The sequence below is a fragment of the Salvelinus namaycush genome, chromosome 5, assembly GCF_016432855.1.
Source record: "Salvelinus namaycush isolate Seneca chromosome 5, SaNama_1.0, whole genome shotgun sequence".
In the NCBI taxonomy this organism is placed as follows: domain Eukaryota; kingdom Metazoa; phylum Chordata; class Actinopteri; order Salmoniformes; family Salmonidae; genus Salvelinus; species Salvelinus namaycush.
This window is the reverse complement of record NC_052311.1, coordinates 42170141-42195476: the sequence shown is the minus strand read 5'-3', so window position 1 is coordinate 42195476 and position 25336 is coordinate 42170141. Positions and strand designations below refer to the sequence as shown.

At 42.1% G+C, this 25336-nt stretch overlaps 1 protein-coding gene across 1 annotated transcript in view; it reads right to left on the bottom strand.

Annotated features, from left to right (window-relative positions):
• Positions 1–25336, bottom strand: part of LOC120048275 (myelin basic protein-like) — a 46814-nt gene that overhangs the window by 1520 nt on the left and 19958 nt on the right. The window contains exon 3 of the mRNA XM_038994123.1: positions 15314–15407. Within this exon, the coding sequence (XP_038850051.1) occupies positions 15314–15407 (94 nt within the window). The remainder of the gene's footprint in view (positions 1–15313; positions 15408–25336) is intronic.

Sequence of the window (25336 nt, the reverse complement as noted above, 5' to 3'; positions counted from 1 at the left end):
TAGTTGTTTATGTGGGACAAGGAGGCAAGTGTCACTAAAATAACTCCTATAAGTATGGATTTTCAACCCGATTCACAGTGACACTCATCTGATGCCTGAGCAACTGCAAGGCAGGCGTTGGTTTGAGCCGGTTTGAGCAGATCATTGGGTTCGAGAAAGACCTCAACAGTATTTATTTGTATATTTAACCTTTAACTAGGCAAGTCACCTCCATCATCAACTGCCATCAAATAGCATTGTTCTGATAAGCACTTTCCACTGGACTTACAGTATGACGACAAGTCACTTTGCATCTTGTATGTTTGGCAAACACAAAAACGCTGAATAATCTGTCTAACCCCCTTTCCTTCTCCCTCTCTCTGTGACTCTGGGAAAGGAACTGTATACCTATCTGAGTGTTTTGACATTGAAACACCTCAAAATTAAACACCAACAAATGTACAATTGTATAGTTTTGTATTGCCCATCTATTCCACATGTGTGCATTGTTAGAAAATAATATAGTTATGAATAAAGTTTATAAAGATGGTCATCTTGACATTAGACTGCTTTAAAAAAGGTCTAAAAACATCTGACTGACTTTGATTTTGAAGTGGAATACCCCTTTAATGCTTCGTCTTTGGTTCCCTGGCAACAATACTGTGAACGAGACTCTGTCTCCATTAGGCTCAGCCACTACTTGCAGATGCACTCAGAATACGTCTGCACCAGGCCACCGTCTCCACTTTAAACACATAGTATCAGTCATTCAATCAACAGGGCTGAATGCTAATTAAATAGTCTCCCTCACACACTCTCCCTGACAAATAAATTAAGAGCACTGTTCCCTCCACAGATAACGGAGCTTAACATTACTCCATTTTCTATCAGGAAATGCTGTTAGTCATATGCTCAGTGGAGCGTGGAGCACGGCGACGATGCCTTGAAAAATTGTGGACGATTGCATTTCATTAACGCTCCCTATATTGCTTGTGAGACACTGAGTTGTGTCAGAAACGTCGGCCCCACTTTATACATAACATACTGTATATTTTAAGCACTAACGAAGTGGTACTGGAATGTCGGGGGGGAAATCAGGCAGAAGCAGGTCCAAAGCAAAACCATAAAAAATAAACATTTGCGTCATCTTTGAAAAACAAGGCTCAAAAGAGCCTAAAAGTGAGATACGGGGATCGAAAGAGAGTGAGAAAGAGGTGATTTAACCCCAGTGTGCTCCTTCATTACATTAACAAAACCATGCTTACCCCTCTCCCCAAACAAAGATGCAGTAGCAGAGATAGCGGGGATGATAAAACACTGGTGCTTGTCAACAACATTCAGGGAAGTGAATGTGCGGGCTGATGCATAACACTGAGGAGGGGGTAGGAGGTAGAAGGGTCTCTACAGAGCTGCTCAGGGTTTGCAATGTAGCACACTGCGCTCACTTTTCTTGATCTCTTGGTCCCTCTCATCAATTTCGTATTTATTCATGTGCTTTTACGATGAGAACATTTAAATGAGGCTCTCACGGCAACGTGTCCGTCACAGGGTAGGCTGAGGCAGGCACAGGGCCTGGCTGGAGACAGATGAAGGGATGAAAAGCAGACAGCCACTCATCATGATACAGTACATATTCGCTGGGGAGACGGACCACTTCAAATCAGGCCCGTTAATGACCTTTCTTAGAAGAAAGGTGCTATCTAAAACCAGAAAGGGTTATTCGGCTGTCTCCATAGGAGAACCCTTTAAAGTAGGAGAAGCCTTAAAGAATCCCATTTGGTTCCATGTAGAACCCTTTCCACAGAGGGTTCTACCTGGAACTAAAAAGGGTTCTCCTTTGGGGACGGCCGCTGAACCCTTTTGGAACCCTTTTGTCTAAGAATGTACTTTAAATATGTTTATTTAGCAAGCTATGACCGTTCCATAAAAAGAAGCTCTGTAGTGCCGAGTGAGAGGAGAAGAAGGAGAAGCGACAACCCACAGTGACAAACTCTTGACAAACAGACAAGACGAGGAGAGGAGGAATGCAGTGAGTGGGCCTTGGCTCTCTCCCTTTCTCAATCGCTCTCCTCAAGGCCCCTGTAGAGCAGAGGACGTTTGGCCTTCTGGTGGACCAGCGTCTGGAACAACAACAAGGAGCCAGCCAGGATCCACCTACAGTGGTGGGACCCAGGCACGGGAAGTATTCCTCTAAGAAGCAGCGCAGTTATGTGGCCCTTGACCAGACCTCCCACCCAGGAGTAAAAAACTGCCACCGCCCACTCTGCCACAGCATTCATCATGGCTCCCGGACTTCCACCCACAGGCCCCGGGTAGAATGACCCTCTGTCTTCAGACTCATCAGGCATTCATGGTCAGGCCGTCCTCCGGAGATTTTTCAGCGGCAGATAGAGGAGATGCTACAGACGCTACAGCTAAACCCCTTATTTTTCGCCTCTGTCCTTGAAACCCCAAGCCCCTTGCATGACCTCTGTGACCCCTTCACTTCCTACAACTGCTCAACTCAAATGGGGAATCATGTGTACGTCAGAAATAACAGTTCAACCAAACCTGTGTACACTCTTAGAGGAACACTTTGAAGAACCCTTTTTGGTTCGAGGTACAACCCGTTTCGGTTCCATGTAGAACCTTTCCCACAGAGGGTTCTACATGGAACTAAAAAGGGTTATACTTGGAACCAAAAATGGTTCTCCTATGGGGACAATGAAAGAACCCTTCTGGAACTTTTTTCCCCTAAGCGTGTATGTGATATCAACTTTTACTCAGGACAAAGAAATCTATAAAAATGTGTCAGTGGTAGTGCCAATCGTCACTATTTCAGCATGCACTCATGCAAAACAAAATCCACTTTGCTGGGTTACACTTCCTGTTCAGCATCAGTGTTGAGGTTTACATCGTAATCTGATCTAGTCCCAGTGAGGCTGGCACCACTACCAGCGATGATGGAACCTCAACTCTGTTCTGTCAACACCACCCAATGCTTTTCGCACTAAATCTGTTTACTGGCCAAGAACATCTCACTCAGAGCATTCTCTCTCTCTCTTAAGACTCTCTTTCCTTCAGTATTTTACTCTCTCTATTTCTCTCTCCCATGAAGTTTCTAGCCAATGATCTCTCCTCTCTCAGGTAAAAGGTGTTAGGTAACAACAGCACAGAACAGGCATCAACAGGTTGCTATTGATCAATCCACAGTGCGTGTGGGTGTGTGTGTGTGCATGCATGCGGACGTGCGTACAGGGACTTTGTCTCTAATGGGAAAGGGCAATTGCCTTGCCATCTCCTCAACAAAACAGCCGTTAGCTGTGTGAACGTGAGCTAACGCAGCCTACATTTACAGTATGCCCAGAGAATACACTAGTTAGTTTCCTCTCCCACCACCACTGTCCTGGATCACTGGCACATTTAAACAGAAAAGGAGCAAATCCAGTCAGTGACAATGGCTTTCGTTTTACGCCCCGAGCACAACACACCATTATTCCGCTATAGATGAACATGTACTGTGGGCTTTCGTCTAATTGCTTCATGTCTTCTTGTTTCATGACATTTCCTCTTTACGTTATGTTTAATTCTTTAAAGTCTAAGACGTTGGGGGAGGAGGGGGTGCTAAGCTGACATATGGAATTGTTTTAAGATGGTCAAATTACATTTTTCAATTTTAGGACCTCTTTGGGTATATATTTTTTATTTTATCCAAAAAAATGATTTGAAAAAAATATAGATTTTGTCCTTTATTACTAAAGCCCATAGAAAAGCACTGAATAACATATTCATGAATGGCAAAAAGGACAGTCAAAAAATGTATCATAAGAAACAAGGTTTTGAAGTGTCTGTCCTAAATCTAGGAGAGTGCAAAGCTGTCATCAAGGCAAAGGGTGGCTACTTTGAAGAATCTCAGATATAACATATATTTTGATTTGTTGAACACTTTTTTGGTTACTACATGATTCCATATGTTATTTCATAGTTTTGATGTCTTCACTATTATTATACAATGTAGAAAATAGCAAAATAAAGAAAAACCCTTGAATGAGTAGGTGTGTCTAAACTTTTGACTGGTACTGTACCATTCAAAAGTTTGGGGTCACTTAGAAATGTCCTTGTTTTTTAAAACAAAAGCAAATTTTTTGTCCATTAAAGTAACATCACATTGATCAGAAATACAGTGTAGACATTGTTAATGTTGAAAATTACTAATGTAGTTGAAAACGGCAGATTTTTTAATGGAATACCTACATAGGCGTACAGAGGCCCATTATCAGCAACCATCACCCCTGTGTTCCAATGGCACGTTGTGTTAGCTAATCCAAGTTAATCATTTTAAAAGTCAAATTGATAAATTAGAAAACCCTTTTGCAATTATGCTAGCACATCTTAAAACTGCTGTGCTATTTAAAGAAGCAATAAAACTGGCCTTCCTTAGACTAGATGAGTATCTGGAGCGTCAGCATTTGTGGGTTCGATTACAGGCACAAAATGGCCAGAAACAAAGAACATCTGAATGTCGTAGGGGTCCTAGAGCAAAACGGAAAACACCCCCGTGTTCGTTAGAATCTCCCCTTTCCACAGTGAGGTCTCATTAGTTTGTGTTTGGACACTACCAAATAGCAGGATTTTGACGGGGATTTTTTTTTAATGTACTGTAACTTAGATTGACGCACCGGTGTGTCAATCGACTCTAGGGGGTTAATTGGATTCCTGTACTGATTTCGCTTACAGGTTTTAAAGATATGGGTGTTACCAAGTGAGTGTTTTGCTCAAACATACCTTGGGGATATCTCATACTGCAACTTGGCCATGCGAATTCACAAAATGGGTGCAAAATAATTTGGTTAAGCCGTTTGTCCATATATCAAATATGGCTTGATATGACTCTTGTTGTAATTGGAGTCTTTTTTTAACTCAACATTACAAAAAATACATGTCATTGTATGAGCCACATCAGTTTACATAATTAGAATTTATATTCTACATTACCATGGAAATTGTTGCATTACCATACCAGGTAGACATTACGAATGTACCCATGAGTTTAGTAGTCAAATTGCCAGGGTAAGAGGTGCCAAGTCTGTCCTATTCATTCTATTTCTATGTGTGTTGCAGGGAGGGGGGGGGCGTTGCCTAGACAACCAAAGACTTGTTTGCTACAACGCCTTGCCTGATTTAGCAAGGCGCAACAAAGCTTCGTTACGTTGTTCAATACACTATCTGACCACTGGCATAATTAACTCATCATCCTGAGTGCTTGTGTCAAGTGGTCAGAAAAAACACCATAAAAAACAGATCTAGACACATCTATATCTACCATCTGCACTGGTATCGACAGGACAGCAAAACACTGCTCACTCAATTTGCTGAAGACACTTTATCTTATCACACAGGTTCAGGGAAAGTTCAAAAAGCTAATCGTAAAAAGCTATTTATATGACTCGCTCTGGCAAGTATGTTAGGAAAGAAGCATCAGAAAAAAACTGTATTTTTTTGGGGGTGGGGAGGCATTTACAGTTCTATTTGTATGTCAATCATTTGAATCAATTTTGGGATTGGGGAAGCAGTGGGCTACACTAGGTCCAAATGTTTTCCCAGAATGATGGGTGACGGATGTCCATTCCTTCCTCTACAATAGCCATCGTCCATCCATCACCAGCTGTTCACACACTCCCCGATTGTCCAGCCAGATGGTCAAGGCAAGATGACGTGGACCCTGGGACTCTGGACCCACTAACTCACACACATGCGATGCACACACACAAACTCCCACCCAATGCATGTATTCCCATCACAGAATGAATGACTCCACGAGACATTGCTGATCATTCTCATGTATAGTGTACATTTCTTTATCGGCCACTCTCTCGCTCTGTGGAAGCATTATGTAGACCCAGGTCCTATACAACGTCTATTGACCAGTCCCTCCAGTGAAGCACACGGTTGGTCAGATGGATATCAACCTATTATGTGCCCATAATGGCACTCTATTGCCTGATAGGAGTCTTTGGCCAAAAGTAGTGCACCAACTATAGGGGTTAGCAAGTTCACTGTCGAACCACTTCTCACATTTGCTTCAGCTTTTCTCACACGCACACAGAGAGAGGGAGTGAGAATGAAAGAGGGAGTGAGAATGAGAGAGTGAGAGTGAGAAAAAAAAGAGAGAAAAGACAGAGAGATAAAGACAGAGACAGTGAGAGAATTTGAACAATGGTGTCAGAGGAGAGAACACTGGCCCAGTGATGAATGGTGGCTCTCAACAATCAACGCTTTTGAGTGGCGAGGAGCTCTGCTGTGGCAGTGCCAGGGTCTAGTGCCCGCTGTACCAGCTAGTGGTAGCCCCAGCCACCGAGACAAATGCCTGAGCCATCAGCCTCTTTTATATACGGCCTGACATAAGGCACAGCGAAAGACTAGCTAAATGCACATAGGGAGACAATACACATGCACACACAGACAGACACACACGTACAGTAAATGGATGATCTACTTCTACTGATGAAAAAACAACGCTTGAGATAGCTATAGCTCATCTACCATATAGCTGTACAAAGATCGACAGATTACATATTTATATTTGTTCCCAATAAAGGCTAGGCATGAAGTATAAATTATTCCTACTGAATAGACATTGGACTAACAAAGAAAATATATTCGGTAAGTACAACAAAGACAATATAGAGCACACAGCCAAAGGAACCCTTATCATTTAATGGTTTTATATCCAATTCAACAGTTCTTCCATTTCAAAATAATAATATCACAAAATAAATGGAAACCTGTTAACAGATTATTAACTGACCTTTCCCCTGTGGTTGGAACTGAAAATAAAATGTAATTACAGTTATTACTCCCTTTATCTACAGTTTGAGGTGAAACACAATGAATGTCAAGGAGCCAAATGTTATGTCCAACACGTTTGAAGGTGAAACAAAATAACGTACCTTAGAAAACAGACAGCCTGATTAAAGGTCCAGTAGAGCTGAGCGATCTACCGGAATGTCATTTTTTAAATTAGATTTTTTAACTAATTGACCTACATCGGTTCAATTATTTGAACTCCATTTCATTCCGTTTTTTTCTGTGAGCTCAATGCGCACATTGCACTGTTTCTCTAGAGATAAATCAGATCCAGCCTGAACTGTGCGATGTAGTAGGGAGTTGTGGTTTCCAACAGGCCAATATTCAACATAGTTTAGTGCATAAAACATGGTAAATAACTACAATGACTCGAATCCATTGCGCATCCACGTGTCCCGCTATTTCTGTTTCTTTTTGACCATTTTAATTGAAAACAATCAAAGTAAGGTACTTAATTGTTTTAAAGTGTTCATTTTTTTCAGGTGAACACCTCTGGAGGTGAAAATGCTTTCATAAATCACACTTCTATTCTAGTCTTATTTCAGATAGAGGTTGAGAATCCTTTAGCAGTCAAATGGGAAATGACGGATTTAACTCTCATTGAAAACGCATGCTGATGTAGCAGGCGCAGGAGATTACATACATAGCATACTGACCCAGCCCTGCAGTGTCCTCAGGTTTAAGTCCAAAGACCTTGTAAGCTTCAACAACCCCCACAATAGCCACGTAATGGTGTAGATCCACACACCATATCATTTGCCATATCATTAACAAGGCACACCTGTTAATTGAAATGCATTCCAGGTGACTATCTCATGAAGCTTGTTGAGAGAATGCCAAGAGTGTGCAAAGCTGTCAAGGCAAAGGGTGGCTATTTTGAAGAATCTAAAATCTATTTAGATTTTAACACCTTTTTGGTTACTACATGATTCCATACGTGTTATTTCATAGTTTTGATGTCTTTACTATTATTCTACAATGTAGAAAATAGTAAAAAATAAATAAAAACCTTTGAAATGAGTAGGTGTCCAACCTTTTGACTGGTACTGTATATAGATAGAGTAAGATGGATAGATACATGTAAAATAAATAAAGGAAACACCAACATAGTTTCTTAATAGGGTGTTGGGCCACCATGATACACAATATTTAAAAAAAAAGATTTGTTTTATTTTACCCTTATTTTAGGATAAAATGACGGAGAACACATTCTCATTTACAGCAAAGACGTGGAGAATAGTTACAGGGGAGAGGATGGGGGGGGGGATGAATGCACCTTGCAGTGTCTGGAACTCTATTGTAGGGATTCGACACCATTAACCCATGAGGAATTCCATAATTTGGGGTTTTGTTGATGGTGGTGGAAAACGCTGTCTCAGGCGCCGCTCCAGAATCTCCCTTAAGTGTTCAATTGGGTTGAGATCTGGTGACTGAGACGGCCAAGGCATATGGCTTACATCATTTTCATGCTCATCAAACCATTCAGTGACCACCACTCATGCCCCGTGGATGGGGGCATTGGCATCCTATGGGGGCATAACCATGGTAGTCAAAATAATGGTCTGTCAAGCATTTCTATACATGACCCTAAGCATGATGGGACGTTAAATGCTTAATTAACTCAGGAACCACACCTGTGTGGAAGCACCTGCTTTCAATGCACAGTACTTTGTATCCCTCGTTCACTCAAGTGTTTCCATTAAATGTTGTCAGTTACCTGTAGATATAAAGAGAGAGAGGAACAAAGGACGGGAGAGAGAAAGAGAGAGCGAGAGAGACAAAACTGAGCTATTCTCTCTCAGTCTGTTGTTAAAGTGCAAGCAGCAAATAAACGAATAAAGTACACATTCCTCGCATTCTTGTCTGATAGACAAGAAAATACAACTTTTAACAGGCCCAGAAGACAATCAAATTCCCCGGCATGTTGTGATTCACTTTCCATTTTACATCCTGACCCTTGGAGCTTTTCAATGGAGTTAGTAACGAACAGACAAACGAGCGAACGGCGGATGGAGCGAAGGGAGCCAGGTTGAGAAACAGCAGCACCCACTCATATCCTCTTCTCCTTCAGCCAGAACAGAAGAGCATAGAGCTCTAACACAATCAGCCCTGGGACAGACTAATGCAGTCTGCTGCAGCATAGGCAAGGCAGCAGCACGCCCATTAGAAAGGCAGAGGACGGGCCAGGTTCCAAATGCAATCAGAACCAAGACGCGAACATGAAATAAGTAATGATTGCCTTATGGTGAAATCATTACATTTTCTTGAAAGAGGCAAGACGGTGGAGATCTTGAACAGGATTGGTCGTTCATAAAAAAGGTTTAAGACCAATGTCTATTCCTCTCTTTTTTTCCCCCTTTAGATTTGTTTTTTCTCGGTATAATCTTTAATATCCAAGACCTTCAGCAATTCATTCCAGTTGCTTGTGAATTAAAATTGAATATCTGAATCAAGTCATTTTAGCTATTTTGACTTTCAAGGTGGACTACTTGAGAACACAGTTTTGGTGTCATAATGGAGGTCCCACAAACTTTGGCCACACTTTCCTAAAGAGCAAGTTCAAGTTGATAGAAATACACCCACGTGGTCTGAAACCTTCTCCAGCATGAGAAAACATTTAACCTGCAATGGGATGTGCTCAGAGAGCCTAGACCACCCTGTCCTCAGTGAAAGAGAACCACAGCGACAGCACCACGAGACATCCTGAGTAGAATCTACCAGTTGCTGTTTGTTTAAATCTATTCCGAGGAAAGGGGACGGGGACAGGGGGGAGTGACAGACTGAAAGGCAGGGGAGAGGGTCAGCTAAGGTAACCCAGACAGGTCAGGAGGATCTGGAGCCAGGGCGGACACAGACATACCAAGGGGACTGTGGCTGCAGCCTGAGTGTAGGCCCCGGAGCAGACCTAGGTAATGGAGGCATAATGGCCTTTTAACAGCAGACAATGCTGACCGGGTGTGTTTGCTCAGGACTGGAAAACGAGTGCAAAGTCTGTTAACAGAAAGTGCAGCGTGGATACGTTGGAGACCTTAACGCTTGAGAGGCCTCGGCGATCAGAGCAGTTCGCTGATGACAACTCAAACAGAACAGACCACTAAGCCGGCTCTCATAAACCACTTTAACCGTGGCAATTTGGTGGGAAATTCCATATTTTTTTTTACTGTCTGTACCAAGCGGTCAAATGGTTTCGGTCAGCGTGCTTACCTCACAGGAAGCTGAGAGCAATAATGAATGTTCTTTCCTCTCTCGAAGTTGACGAGAGTTCTAGAAAGAGGTATTTTACGAAATAACAGCCTGTTAAGAATGGTTTAATATTAACGACGCCTGATAAAATAGCACACAATAAAAAGAGCCTGGACTTCAGACTGACTCGAGATCAGGAACCACCAAACCTGAACGTTACACACCTGTTGCATCATGCCCTAAGAAAGCCCACACCTCTAAGAATAATAATAAAACAACAACAGTAATAATAATTTCTCTCATTGACATAAAATCTCAAAAAGAGCTGTCAATGCAACAACAAAAAAGATTAAGCCTCAAAAGCTCTTCCTCTGTCCTTTGGCTGGTTTTGCTCATCTTAATGAATCAAAAAGCCAATCCGGTGATTTTCTCTATATTAGGTTGCAGCCAGGTGGGTTGTATAAGAACAACTTTGAAGTACATCCCTATACAATTCTGATAAGGGCTGCAGGGATAATAATTGTATTCGATGTGCCAGGTAAGTGTCTCCTTTCTTAATGAGATCAACGACTTTCACCTGCATCGGAACTCTCTCAAATCCCTTAACACTTTATAGCAGAACCTGAGCCAGGCTAACGTTCCAGTTAAAAGGAAGAGTTTCTCCATTTTCAACTTTGTACAGTATAAACAAAAGGGTATCATCCCCACCCAATCCCTTCTGCCACCTCATGCACCACCTTCATAAAATCATCATTTGCCACTGGCGTACCTTGCTGAAAGTCACTGGTGACCATTTTGTGCCTTCCAAAATATGTTTCCCTCTATCTCAGAATCAGCAAGGTACACCGAAAGACAAATATTTATGTTTAATAAATGACAAAATGTGTATAGGTTGTTTGTACGTTATTCTAGGATCAGGTGATATTATATGTGATCTCGCCAGGTTAAAACAGGGTTTCCTTTAGGTGGGGGTTTGAAACAACTGATTTTCAATTGGAGAGCCTAGGCCTACTCAGCATTGATCAATGTGTTTAACTCATGGGACATGAATTGGCTGCAGGAGGATATCTAGTTATGGATCAATCTAAATTCTCTGCACTGTAACATCCACTGCTGATAACAAGGTGCATTATTGAGGATGAAAGAATACCTGCCCATAACAGAACATCTCACTGTCAGGTACATCATTACAGACTCACCCGCATGCACACGCACAAATGTACACATGTAAGCAAGAACGTGCAAACACACACACACACTAGATCAGTCAATAATCCCAGTTACATGCTACATCTCATGCTTCTTTGACCTGTAGTTAACCTTGTTCCCCAACCCTGAATCCATCCCTCTGTCCATTACCTCACCTCCACACACACCCCGACCAGATCACTCCATCGTGCAAACAGGCTGTGAGAGACGCAGAGAAAATGGCTTTTCTATTGATCTGGTGCTCATGGTAACCAAGGCACACTCAGCTTTCATCTCTTGTTCTGCTACTTGGGGGCCACTCTCTACCTTCCCCCTTTCATCCCCTTCCCTCTGTTTCTCTTTCTCGCTCTTCCTTCCCTTCCCTCATTCCTGGCCCATCTCCCTTCCCCATCTCCCTTCCCTCTCTAACGTACAGCTCTCTCTTACCTGGTTCTCTTTCAGTGTTCTCTACCTTTCCTCTCTCACTTCCCCCTCTTGTCTTCCCTCCCTCCCTTACTTATCGTCCCTTCCCTCTCTCAACGCAGACGTGACGAAAGTCCTAAGACCTTCCTTTGCTCTGTGCCACATAAGCACTAGGGTCATCATTACCATTAAGGAATAACAGGCCGAGCGTCCTTCTCCGCCCCCTGTCTCCCTCACACCGCTCCCCATTAATTAGTGTTGTCTTTGTGTCTCCATGTGCCTCCATGTCTATAGTGATCAGAGGCAGTGGTGCGCCACAGGGGTCGGCAATGAGCTGCTTGTTTGTTGTTCGGCTCCCAAGTCGATACGGTGTTCCAGGGTTGTGCTCATGTGCAGGAACACAAAGAACATTACTCCAACGCCCCGGGTGCAACAGCCAGACCTCAGCTCTTTTAAATCAGAACTGATAAAAGGTGAAATGGGGAGAGAATGACCGTTTGCTGTTCAATTCACAGAGTCTCTGGTGTGACTGAGGCTTTTGATTTAGGATTGGTGAGATGATAAATTAGATGTTGATATTCTATATGAATGTGTCTGGTTAAACATATGCTCAAATACGTTGATGCTACCTTAAATTCGCATTTTTTGCTTTGATCGTTAGGCGCAGCCATTGTACGCGGGATAAAGAAGGGGGTTCTCAAAACATATTGTTTTGGCCATGTAGTGTAGGTTTCATCCACTACACATTGGATCCAATTACATATACAAAACAATTCAAGTATGCAAAGCACCATTGTTAATAACAAGTAGATAATGAGACGTCTTGTTTCTTCTCATTGAATAAAAACGTAATTACAGACAGATGTACAGTACTAGTCAAAAGTTGACACCAACTCATTCCAGGGTTTTTCTTTATTTCTACTATGTTCTACATTGTAGAATAATAGTGAAGACGTCAAAACTACGAAAGAACACATATGGAATCATGTAGTAACCAAAAAAGTGTTAACAAATCCAAATAAATTTTATATTTGAGATTGTTCAAAATAGCCACCCTTTGCCTTGATGACAGCGTTGCACACTGTTGGCATTCTCTCAACCACCTTCATGAGGTAGTGACCTGGAATGCATTTCAATTAACAGGTGTGCCTTATTAAAAGTTAATTTGTGGAATTTCTTTCCTTCTTAATGCGTTTGAGCCAATCAGTTGTGTTGTGGCAAGGTAGGGTGGTATACAGAAGATAGCCCTATTTGGAAAAAGACCAAGTCCATGTTATGGCAAGAACAGCTCAAGAAAGTTAAGAGAAACGACAGTTTCAGTCAATCCGGAAAATGTCAAGAACTTTGAAAGTTTCTTCAAGTGCAGTCGCAAAAACAACCAAGAGCTATGATGAAACTGGCACACATGTGGACCGCTACAGGTAAGGAAGGCCCAGAGTTGCCTCTCCTGCAGAGGATAATAAAAGTGTAACCTTTATTTAACAAGGCAAGTCAGTTAAGAACAAATTCTTATTTACAATGACACCCTACACCGACTAAACCCGGACGACGCTGGGCCAATTGTGCGCCGTCCGATGGTACTCCCAATCACGGCCGGTTGTGATACAGCTTGAATCGAACCAGGGTGTCTGCAGTGATTCCTCTAGCACTGAGATGCAGTGCCTTAGACCACTGCACCACTCGGGAGCCCAAATAAGGATAAGTTCATTACAGTTACCAGCCTCAGAAACTGCAGCCCAAATAAAAATAAGTTCAAGTAACACACATCTCAGACTGAGAATCCGGCCTTCATGGTCTAATTGCTGCAAAGAAACCATGCCTAAAGGACACCAATAAGAAGAAGATACTTGCTTGGACCAAGATACATGAGCAATGGACATTAGACCGGTGGAAATCTGTCCTTTGGTCTGATCAGTCCAAATTTGAGATTTTTGGTTCCCACCGCCGTGTCTTTGTGAGATGCAGAGTAGGTGAACGGATGATCTCTGTATGTGTGGTTCCCACCGTGAAGCATGGAGGAGGAGCTGTGATGGTGCTTTGCTGGTAACACAGTGATCTATTTAGAATTCAAGGCACACTTAACCAGCATGGCTACCACATTATTCTGCAGCGATACGCCATCCCATCCTGTTTGCGCTTAGTGGGACTATCATTTGTTTTTCAACAGGACAATGACCCAACACACCTTCAGGCTGTATAAGGGCTATTTGACCAAGAAGGAGAGTGATTGAGTGATGCATCAGATGACCTGGCCTCCACAATCACCCGAGCTCATCCAAATTGAGATGGCTTGGGATGAGTTGGACCGCAGAGCGAAGGAAAAGCAGCCAACAAGTGCTCTGCATATATGGGAACTCCTTCAAGACGGTTGGAAAAGCATTCCAGGTGAAGCTGGTTGAGAGAATACCAAGAGTGTGTAAAGCTGTCAGAGGAAAAGGTTGGCTACTTTGAAGAATCTAAAATATATTGTGATTTGTATAAAAATAAATAATAAAAAAATAAAAAAAAGTACATGATTCCATGTGTTATTTCATAGTTTTGATGTCTTCACTATTATTATACAATGTAGAAAATAGTAAAAATAAAGAAAAACCCTTGAATAAGTAGGTGTGTCCAAACTTTTGACTGGCACTGTATGTCCAAATCATTTGATTTAGAACACTTCATGGGAAACCTCAACTGCATGTAAAATATGAAACTAACTCAAACTAACTCACATCAGCATTTCTAAAGTGCACCGTTTGCCTCCTTACTGGTAGCCATCTCCACCCCTGTAGAGAAATCAGTGTGGTCAACCAGCTAGGACTCTCAACCAGCTTTCTGTGGCTCTGCTATAACACAATGGATTCTGCCCTCACCTGTTAGGTTGGAGTACTACGTTTAGGGCACAATCATCTTTTTATACATTTCTTGGATTGCTACATTTCTTATTTGTCGAGTCATACCCTGGGATGCATCCACAATGAATATAAAATGTGGAAAGCTCTCAATTTAACATGAGATCAGACAGTCCAAGTAGCCTAGAGGAGTAGAGGTAGATGGAAAACAACCTCATTTTACAGGTTGACAGCGTGCGGGAGGGAGGTAACAGGGGATGTAGCACTCTTTCCATTACCAGGTTGGGTCACACCCATCACCATTAGCAATGAATCCCTGGGCCACGGATACCTTGTCATCACCCGGCCCCTTAACTGAAAGATACCCCGCATTGAGAGATGGTCTGCATTTGTGTTAAGAAGTACTGTTTTTTCCCCTGCTGCTGAAAAAGGTTCACGCTGTCGAAATCATTTAAGATAACTGCTTGAAGTGAGCCGTTGCTGACTGGTATAGAGTACCAGCAACTCAAATGTTCTACTTTAGTACCAGATGCAAAATATGCAAAATATTTACAAAATAAATACCCATGCAAAATATTGGCACCCTAGAGTACCGGCACCCATTTTATTCCACTTGAAGCAATGTTTATGAGAGCTTTCGGGTGAGGGGCTTTCAGATAAGGCATTTAGGGAACACCTTTTGCTACAACCTTTAATAATTATGAAGCAACAGCATTGTAGCATAGGGAAAAAAAGTATTATTTAAATCACAACAACCCTTTCCATCTTTTGTAACTGTATGTATTATGGCTGAATTTGCTCTGCTTATGTTCTTTACCAAATATTACAAAAACGACAAATAAAAAGAAACTCCTTACCAAAGACCTCGTCTTGTGATTCTGGTTCTGCCATGGTCTCACCAATGGGTGCTGGTTCTATGGTCTGTTCTGCTTCTGGTTCTGCTGACGAAGGCTTTAAAAGAGAGAGAGCACAAAACAGAAAGAGGTGAGCTGAGGTACCATGGCAACAGAACAGAGGCTTTTCATTATCAGCCACATGAAGCCGAATCTGATATTTATTTAGAGCTTTACCTGAATTATCGCAGCACACAAAAGTCAGGCACATTTGCAGTATTTTGGGGGCGTACATATTAGCATAAAAACATTGCTGAATGCATTAACCCCCCCCTCTCCTCTAGACACTTACACACCCACACGCCATCACATACACTACTGTTCAGTTGTGCACCGGGGCCTCCCACTCGTTCTATTCTGGATAGAGCTAGTTGTGCTGTTCTGTGAAGGGAGTAGTACACAGCGTTGTACAAGATATTCCGTTTCTTGGCAATTGCTCACATGGAATAGCCTTCATTTCTCAGAACAAGAATAGACTGATGAGTTTCAGAAGAAAGGTCTTTGCAAAAGGGTTTTCTAATGATCAATTAGCCTTTTAAAATGATAAACTTGGATTAGCTAACACAACGTGCCATTTGAACACAGAAGTGATGGTTGCTGATAATGGGCCTCCGTACACACCTATTTTTTTAGTATTCTGACGTTTCCAGCTACAATAGTAATTTACAACATTAACAATGTCTACACTGTATATCTGATCAATTTGATGTTATTTTAAATGTACAGAAAAATAGTGGTTTTCTTTTAAAAACAAGGACCTTTCTAAGTGACCCCAAACCTTCGAATGGTAGTGTACACTGAGTGTACAAAACATTAAGGACACCTTCCTAATATTGAGTTGCACCCCCCACTTTTCCCCCTCAGAACAGCCTCAATTCATTGGGGCATGGACACTACAAGGTGTCGAAAGCACTCCACAGGGATGCTGGCCGATGTTGACACCAATGCTTCCCACAGATGTGCCAAGTTGGCTGGATGTCCTTCGGGTGGTGAACCACTCTTGATACACACGGGAAGCTGTTGAGTGTAAAAAAGTCAGCAGCATTGCAGTTCTTGCACACTCAAACCGGTGTGCTGGCACCTACTACCATACCCCGTTCAAAGGCACTTAAATATTGTGTCATGCCCATTCACCCTCTGAATGGCACACATACACAATCAATGTCTCAATTGTCTCAAAGCTTAAAAATCCTTATTTAACCTGTCTTCTCCCTTTCATCTACACTGATTGAAGTGGATTTAACAAGAGGCATCAATAAGGGAACATAAATAGCTTTCACCTGGATTCACCTGGTAAGTCTACGTCATGGAAAGAGCAGGTGTCCTTAATGTTTTGTACACTCAGTGCAAATGCGCACAAAAACGCACGTGCAAACACACACATGCGCACACACGTCAACAAAAAATATACATTAGAAATATAGAAAATTGTCCCTCTGAAGAAGTTGTTTCCTGGAACCAAGCTCATGGTGTGTACAGGATATTATGGTGACTCAGCTGGACTGAAATTGTGTTCTTTTTAAGTATACCTTGAAGTCAATAGTGTCTTACGTATCCCATTCCATGAATTCCTATTAAAATGTACCATTATCTGAGCACTGGTGGTACATTAACTTTACAATATACTGTATTAATTTCCCATTACTCACCATTCGAAAAACATTTTGAAATCCCCTTTCCAGTCACATTTCCCCCCCCATCTCCTTCCAAAAAGATAACACCCCTCCTCGCTCAGACTGCTTTTTATCACAAACCGTGGAGGACTTTGAAAACTTGGCTATTTCTACAAAGTGGGCTATGCAGCCACATGAGCGGCGGCCTAGCCTTCTTGTCACCATCCGCAGGCAGAAGCTGACGACGTGACTTTGCACCTGCTTATCATAATAGAGGGATAATATTTCCATCTTGTTGAGAGGAGCTTCCCAGGGGGAAGAGGACAGATGGAGGGTTGCAGCACAGCAGTATGGGCCCCTGGGGCTTCGCTGCCTCTGCTACACAGCACGAGATAAGACCAGCCACTCGCACCACAATGACGGGGGAATAAAATTCACCTTTTTGAGGAGGGCCGAGGCGGAGGTTAATGCTAAATCTAGCAGCATAATACCTACTCTTGCTGCAGAAACAGGTAGACTGGGAGAGAATGCAATCTCAACCGGAATCTGTCTGTTCTCCATATTCAAAGAGGTTCTTCATATAAAGCACGCCAATCTATTTCTCCAAGGTTAGGCCTATCAGTCTGATATTTCTTGAAATGCTACCTTTTGAAAATGTCTTTATCTGATATCAATTGGATGGGCTTTCGAATATAAAAGATGAGCTGGTTCTCCTTTTTTCCATTTGTAGTTTCCGAAAGATTTCTAAGCTCTTATAGTCTAGGGGGGGATTTGGAGTGTAGTGATTGGAACCTCTCATGACTTGGAGAAATTTATTGGAGAGAGTCAAAGGTCACGGTCTTATCCGTTTCCTCTCTGATAGCTGTGCCCTTAAGCGTTTGTGTTCATCCCCGAGAGGAATGGTGAATGGGGACTTGGAGACTCCATCCCACAGATGTCTTCTCAAACAGCAGGATGTGCTCACACTGCAAATGTTCACAATAAATCGCACAGACCTACTCACATGAAGTACGATTGCTCACAAGTCCCCCGCCTCAGGCTCCTCAAAGCCTCTAACTTGAAAAATATACTTATTTCAAACCACCCGCAAACAAACTAGTGTATAGGGTAATTAGCCAAAAGTCTTAAGCACCCATGACATGGCAAATAATGTGGCCACCTAGGAATTTGACATTGTTCTTAGAACAAGAAAACAACAATACTCTATTCCCAAGGGATACTTATAGCCTATAGCTCATCATTACCAAACGAAAAGCCTGGCCTCGACGAAAAGGATGTAGTCTTACTGAGGGATCGTACAACTTCTAATCCGCATCCTGAGGAATATATTTCAAACAGAGAGTAAAGCTATATTGCTGGCCACAGATATAAACATCAGTGTCAGGAAATAGACAAAGAAGGATCACATTGAACTGTTAGGATGTTTTATCAGAGTACCAACATGCAATTACTTGAGATCAGTGAAAATGATAGCCCTCAGCGAATTGTATAATTATTAATTGTAATATTAAATTGTCAAAGAGCTGGTAATTTAACAGCATGTATCCCACTTTAATTATGAGCAAAACAAATTAGTGTTCAAAAGTATATTCATGCACAAAATGTAATAGGATACATTTTAGTGGTTGCTGTGACATTAATGGTGAAAACAAGTATCAGCATCAGACAATACTCATCTGTACAACAGCAAGGCACCCTAGTCTCATGAATATTACCTAGTCAAAGTCGTTCTGCTATGCTCGACAGGTCGTCGTTGCAAATAAGAATTGGTTCTTCTCTGTAAAAAAGAAAAAGTTAAATACGAAATAAATATATCTGCTGTATTTGTCCCTGCGTAGGTCTCCAAATGTGGAATGTATTTGCGTTCTAACAGTAATATCCGGAGATACTCTCTTTACCTTAAAGGAATGTTGTGGGAGTATTACTTCCTTCTTTCGGAGAGCAGTGAACATGAATGTTACTATGGGGAATGATTGCGTAACATGGGGGAGAGCAAGTACAGGAAGGGTAGTGCTTCTGCTGCTACCCAAGCATGAACAAACAGGTTTGGAACAAATGAGAAGGAGCTATTTACGACCCCCTTAGCTTTAGGGAAAGATACTGAACAAACCTGGGTTCAATACTATTTGAAATCATTTCAGATACTTTATCTGTGCTCGATTGCGCTAACCTGGCTTCATGAACCAATAAAAAAAGTCCCAAAACTGCAAACCCCGCCCATTCGCCACTCCCAGGCAGACTAAAGCAAACACTCAACGTATTTGAAAACTTTCAAATAGGATTTCAACCCATATCTGCTACTGAACACAATTCCAGTCAGGCAGGAACATGAGTGTGTAAGTTACAGTACATCACAAAAAGAAACTCCTCTCAAGGTGGGAATGCGTGGACAATAGCCTAACTTCAGGATCACTAACTGGGCCTCAGGCTCCCTCCACTGGAGACTGGATTTACACGCCGCCTCTCCTCTTAATCCACAATGCACTTACTCAATACAACATGACTCTCTTGAAAACAGAGAAAAAGCCAATAAGGTGGCTTTCAAAATGGCAGAACATGATCAACAGTTCTGGAAGTTGGACATGGATTAGGGGTCTCCACAACAGTTCACAATGCAGGCTTATCAGACAGGAGATTGGATTCTACCACAGGCCTGATAATGCATAAATTTTCCGCATAAATTTTCCGCAGACACAACCACGTCTCCCAAATCGGCTTTGTGAGGATGGATAAATAGTCCTATCCCCGATGTATGTGTGTCTCAGTGTATGCATAAGGCCTTATAGCCGGCACCATAACGGTTGGCTTGGAATCAATGTTGTGTGGGGGGAGGGATATATCAGCTATGATACAAGCAGGCAGATTAGTCTATCAAATAACAGTACTTGCATCATTTTTGATCCCCTTTCATTTTTTTCCTACCACGCCCTCCCCTGGTTGGATCACCTGGTGAAAAATATTACAACTCAATATACAAAACATTAGGAACACCTGATCTTTCCATGACAGACTGACCAGGTGAATCCAGGTAAAAGTTTTGATCGCTTTATATTTAAGTGCCTTTGAACAGGGTATGGTAGTAGGTGCCAGGCGCACCAGTTTGAGTGTGTCACCACCCAAAGGATATCCAGCCAATTTCACACAACTGTGGGAAGCATTGGATTCAACATGTGACCTCCACTGACTTCTCAACACATTATGTGGTCCTCTCGCTTCCACTCAGCACTGTCACAATGCTGTGTTGACAAAACAATGCTGTGTTGACAAAAGTCGACGCTCTGATTAATGTGAAGATGACACTGCCAAAGAGAAAGACAGCCGTCAAATGAGCATGCATAATACTAAATGCATACTACTAAATCACACGATAAGTGTAATACTCTAAATGTATTGCTTATATTGTATACTTTTTGTGTTCAGTCCATACACTCCACTGAACATGTAATTAAAAAGATAATTATATTCTGTGCCATTCATTTGTAGCTAGGTTTCCATCCAATTGGCGACAGATTATCATGTGAATATTCAAAAATCTGCATAAATAAAATATGCGCATTTTCCCACCAGAGATGCGTTTCCATCAAATTAACTTGTTGTGGATAAAAAGTCTGTGCGTGATGACATAGTCCACATAAAAATAACTTTTGCGGTTAAATTCCCATGTACTAAATAAAAATAAAAGTTAAATGGGTTTCCATCGCATTTTCAACTCTACTGATGGTTTTGTCACTAACAATGTGTTATATAGCGAATGTGCCACCTCTGGTACTGGCACGTGCGCCTTAGCCAACAGCTTGCAGATATATAGCCTACTTGCGGGCATAGCCTACATGATGAGATTATCATGAACAACAGAGCAAGATTATTTAAAATTTGTCAAATGGCAACCAAGCATCGATCATCATGTTACCAGAATAAGACCCTCTAAATGTATTGGAAATGAGCATCAAGGTCATCACCTTGCACTTTCACCACCCGGTGAAGCTCAACATAACTTATTTCATCTGCAGCCTAATAATCTGCATGCTTTAGTAATGGGAGGACCACACAACATGTCATCGAGTGACTCCAAGTTTACTTCAATATGATGGTTATTATAGAAATATTTGCACATAAAAGCATTTCTACCTCAATTTCTCGTACAATACATTTTTACAGACATAAAAAGATCCCACCTTGTCTAGCATATTTCGTTTTTTCGACAAATCTGCTGTTTCCATTAGGCCTGTCATGACATGTTTTTATTATCCAATGTACTTTACTCGCATAAAAAGGTTGGACGGAAACCTGGATATTGTCTCTAAGCACATACTGACCTAAGGTAAAACAAAGACAGCAACACAAACACATAATTAAAAATATGACATCAGTCTTTGATTTGACGCCTTATCTAGCAGTTGCTAACTCTCTTTATCCACTTTCCTCCTCCCCACGCTGGTCTCAGCTCTCTCAGAGTGTGCCTTGCAGAAAGGGAAACCTGTATTTGGTTGCCTGCCTTACCACTGTGAGCCTGCCTGGGCTGGACTCTCCTGTTTTTTTCGGATACCCCCAGCAGGCCAGCCGAGTCTGACAGAGCCCCATACATCCTCATCAACCCCGGGACAGGTGGCCAGGACAGGCAGGCCCAGCCCCAGCCTGGGTTTCCCTGTCACTGTCCTGTTGTCTAGGTAAGCCCATGCCAGGAACATTAAGGCCTCGTTATTCTGTGCTTCTGACACCGTTCAAAAGGGCTGTCTTCCCTTTCTCTCTCTTTTTTTCCTCCCTCTGTCTTTTCTAATTCCATTATGCGGTGGAGGAGGAGAAGAGTGGGGGAAAGTTGATTGCAGCCGCAGCTGAATTTTAATGGTGCGCCTATTTTTCTCTGCTGTAATTTGAAAATCTGTGACAAATGGACTTCGGCAAGGCGGAGGTTAATTACCTGATGTCGTTAAAGTACATTACTCGCCATTTAAAGCCCCCTCTTTCCTCCCCACCCACGTCGCAACAGACAGGAACAATAGGTGGGGTGCAATTTCAGGATTCGGAGAGCGAGACACAGAGAAAACAACTCACCTCTTAATTATCTTTGTTCTGTTCAATTGCGGCGGCATCGCATTCTGATTTTTTTTTTCAGTAAAGTAGCAGCTCTCAGACCCAACCTGACTGAAAACAGTGGTGTGTTATTGTTAAATAAGCCTCTACTTGTCCTTATCGGTGGACCACACAGCATTGAGGCAGCGACTGTATATGCAAAACACAGGTAAGAGTTCAACTAAAACCATGGAAACACCATGCACACATCCCCCCCCGTCGGGGATAGATACAGAATCTCTCTCAGTGCAGCCCATCTAAATTAGCCTACATTTATTTATGTGTATTCAACACTATGTTGGGGTACAAATCTAAGTATGAGGCTTGTTTGGATGTCAACCTCAATATATGTTAATTTCATAATCACCAATTAACGGCGTTACAGTAAAAAATTACTTCAACTTCCGCCACCGATTTCTATTTGGCTAGCTACCACCTTATCCAAACGAGAGCTAACCATTAGCAAAAATAAAAAAATGAAACCTGAAAAGGACAACTTCTAAATATTATGCATCGAAAACAACCAAATATACAGTATATGTAAATCAGATTTTAGTAACCACATTGTGGGCCTGTTAGGACACAAAAATAACTACGGATTTGACAAATATCCACTATGTTAGATCCGGTTTTTATTTTATGGCGCCAATGACGACATCCTTATGCTATCCCCCATGATCTCTGACCGTATGTATAGAGCAAATGGAATAACAGCAGATTAAACCTCCTCAGAAAACTGTTTCATGTATAGGTCTACCATCTATAAAAAGACAAAACATTTTGTTTGAGCATGGACCTCAAAACTATCAAATGTAGGCCTTTAAGTTAGGCTTTAAACCATTGGTCATATTGACAATTCTTGAGATATAAACATGAAACTCAAATGAATCAAAAAAAGGTGAGAATGTTGTTTTTAAATCATACGTGTTGTATTCACTACCTACAGTACAAAGCCACTCAAGGCCTTACAGACATCAAGCCATAGAAATAGAATAATTACTATTCTCTTTCTATGAGTCAAGCAACCTCAGAGCCAAAGGTTTTATCTTCATGTTTATAAAACAACACGCCAGCCTATAGGCTAAGATGAATGACTTCATACACAGTAGTCATCAACACTGATATAATGTCCAGTGTCTTTGAGAGCAAAAGTGTTTGACACGGTCCCATTTTGATTAGGTGTGTTATACAGCCAACGGTTAGAAGTTAAAATGGCTACGTCAAACAAATGTCATCCATCAGCGAGCACAAAGGCTCTCTAAGGCTTTGGCTTAATCCAGTTTATTCTACTGAGTGGACAGGACAAACCACAGAGGGCTAACCAGCATCAGAATGACCACCCAAACACTAGGGCAGGGAATGGCCAGGACCTCACAACACGACAGTATCAAATTACTTAGGTGTCGATATGATACAGTATGTATTGCCATTCTATTTGTATCACAATTCTATATGTTTTTTTTATTTTATTTCATGTTGATTTAAGCAGGTAGGCCAGTTGAGAACAAGTTCTGTTACAACTGCGACCTGGCCAAGATAAAGCAAAGCAGTGCGACACAAACACAGAGTTACACATGGGATAAACAAACGTACAGTCAATAACACAATAGAAAAGTCTATATACAGTGTGTGCAAATGTAGTAAGATTAGGGAGGTAAGGCAATAAAATAGGCCATAGTGGTGAAATAATTACAATTTAGCAATTAAACACTGGAGTGATAGATGTGCAAGTAGAGATACTGGGGTGCAAAGGAGCAAAAAATAAATAATAATATGGGGATGAGGTAGTTGGGTGGCCTATTTACAGATGGGCTGTGTACAGGTGCAATGATCGGTAAGCTGCTCTGACAGCTGATGCTTAAAGTTAGTGAGGGAGATATAAGACTCCAGCTTCAGTGATTTTTGCAATTCGTTCCAGTCATTGGCAGCAGAGAACTGGAAGGAAAGGCGGCCAAATAAGGAGTTAGCTTTGGGCATGACCAGTGAAACATACCTGCTGGAGAGCGTGCTACGGGTGGGTACTGCTATGGTGACCAGTGAGCTGAGATAAGGTGAGGCTTTACCTAACAAAGACTTATAGATGACCTGGGGGCAGTGGGTTTGGCAACGAATATGAAGCGAGGGCCAGCCAACGAGAGCATTCAGGTCACAGTAGTGGGTAGTATATGGGGCTTTGGTGATAAAACAGATGGCACTGATAGACTACATCCAACTTGCTGAGTAGAGTACTCAAGGCTATTTTGTAAATGACATCGCCGAAGTCAAGGATCGGTAGGATAGTCAGTTTTACGAGGGTATGTTTGGCATGAGTGAAGGATGCTTTGTTGCGAAATAGGAAGCGATTCTAAATTTAATTTTGGATTGGAGATGCTTAAATGTGAGTCTGGAAGAAGAGTTTACAGTCTAACCAGACACCTAGGTATTTGTAGTTGTCCACATATTCTAAGTCAGAACTGTCCAGAGTAGTGATGCTAGACGGGCGGGCGGGTGCAGGCAGCAATCGGTTGAAGGGCATGCATTTGGTTTTACTTGCATTTAAGAGCAGTTGGGGGCCACGGAGGGAGTGTTGTGTGGCATTGAAGCTCGTCTGGAGGTTTGTTAACACGGTGTCCAAAGAAGGGCCAGAAGTATACAGAATTGTCTGCAGAGGTGGATCAGAGAATCACCAGCAGCAAGTGTGACATCATTGATGTATACAGAGAAAAGAGTCGGCCTGAGAATTGAACCATGTGGCACCCCCATATAGACTGCCAGAGGTCCGGACAACAGGCCCTCCGATTTGACACACTGAACTCTGAGAAGTAGTTGGTGTACCAGGCGAGGCAGTCATTTGAGAAACCAAGGCTGTTGAGTCTGCCGATAAGAATGCAGTGATTGACAGAGTTGAAAGCCTTGGCTAGGTCGATGAAAACGGATGCACAGTATTGTCTTTTATCGATGGCAGTTATGATATTGTTTAGGACCTTGAGCGTGGCTGAGGTGCACCCATGACCAGCTCGGAAACCAGCTTGCATAGCGGAGAAGGTACGGGGGGATCCAAAATGGTCAGCGATCTGTTTGTTCACTTGGCTTTCGAAGACATTAGAAAAGGGAGGGTGGGATAGATATAGGTCTGTAACAGTTGAGGGGAATGACCGCGGCAGCTTTCCAATCTTTAGGGATCTCAGACGATACGAAAGAGGTTGAACAGGCTAGTAATAGGGGTTGCAACAATTGCGACGGATCATTTTAGGAAGAGAGGGTCCAGATTGTCTAGCCCAGCTGGTTTGTAGTGTTCCAGATTTTGCAGCTCTTTCAGAACATC